At 38.7% G+C, this 1,389-nt stretch overlaps 1 protein-coding gene across 1 annotated transcript; it reads right to left on the bottom strand.

The window, feature by feature from the left end:
* Positions 1-244: 244 nt before the first annotated feature.
* Positions 245-1,247, bottom strand: SARC_16228 (hypothetical protein; the record flags this gene model as incomplete). Its single annotated transcript, XM_014289663.1, has 2 exons — positions 245-376; positions 1,128-1,247. Coding segments are annotated over 2 exons (252 nt in total), but the record flags the coding sequence as incomplete, so codon positions are not given.
* Positions 1,248-1,389: the final 142 nt, after the last annotated feature.

The following is a 1,389-nucleotide window of genomic DNA, read 5'->3' as shown; positions in this document are numbered from 1 at the left end:
ACACACATACACACACACACATATATATATATATATATATATAACAACGCATACACACATACACACACACACACACACACACATATATATATATATATATATATAACACGTATACACACATACATATGACACACACATACACACATATATGTATGGAACACTCACATACACTCACATGTACAACACACACGCACACACATACATGTATCACACACACACGGAGTATTCAAGGCGTACGCTGCACTTACTTGTCTGCGTGTTGGAAGTTCTGCAGGATCTGCTGATACTCACTGTCGCTTGAGGCCTCTGCCAGCAATCGCATGGCAGCCAACTCAAACTTGTTGTGCTCGAAGATGGCGGTGAGACCGTTCATGATCTGAGTAGTGTTGATTGTTTTAGCATGATCTGTTTAGTGTTGATTGTTTTAGCATGATCTGTTTAGTGTTGATTGTTTTCGCATGATCTGTTTAGTATTGATTGCTGTAGCATGATCTGTTTAGGGTTTATGGTTTAGTGTTGATTGTTTGCTGGGTGAGTGGAGTGCGCAGGGCGAGATACTACGAATGTATGTGTGCATGCTAATCGATTTCTTAGCTTATACTTATGGACATGCACATGTACATCATATTCGATTTCTTAGCTTATACTTATGTACATGTGCATGTACATGCGCTTGATATTTGATTATTTTAGCATATACTTCTGTACAATATACTTATAAACATGTACATGCACATGCACATGTACATGTTCATGATTTTTGATTCCTTAGCGGGCTGCATATTTGTGATACCATGGGCAGCTGTTTCACACACGCATTGTTGCTAACTGCATAAGGTACCAAGGGCAGCTGTTTCACACACGCATTGTTGCTAACTGCATAAGACAGAAAAATCAGCAAAGCCTCTAACCAGAACATTTGCAGTGTACAGTATCTTCATACTCACCACAGTGTCTCGGTGTTACAGGTGATAGAGGACTACTATTGTATGAGTGTGACGATATAAAGTAAAGTATAAAAGTACCACAGTCGGTCACACCATACGGTAACGAAACGTAGTTCCTGTAAAATACCTACGTACATTTTACTGTGTACGTATTTACCCAGGAAACAGATATGCCAATACCTTCGTCTGGATGTTGGCTTCTGAAGCAGTGCCATTCTCCCTGACCCATGGGTGGGCAAGTGCTTGGTCACAGTCGTATCGTTGAGTAGGGTCTTTAGTCAGCAGAGATTGCATCAGCGCCTGGAGATGAATAATTGCAGCTCTATCAGCAAAGAGAAAATAGGTACTTCTTTACGTCGCTATGAATGTGCCATATATATATATATATATATATAATGTAATATATATATATATATAGTATATATATATATATATATATATG

The sequence above is a fragment of the Sphaeroforma arctica genome, assembly GCF_001186125.1.
Source record: "Sphaeroforma arctica JP610 unplaced genomic scaffold supercont1.7618, whole genome shotgun sequence".
NCBI classification, from domain to species: domain Eukaryota; class Ichthyosporea; order Ichthyophonida; genus Sphaeroforma; species Sphaeroforma arctica.
The sequence above is the reverse complement of the archived record's forward strand: the minus strand, read 5'-3'. Positions and strand labels throughout refer to the sequence as shown.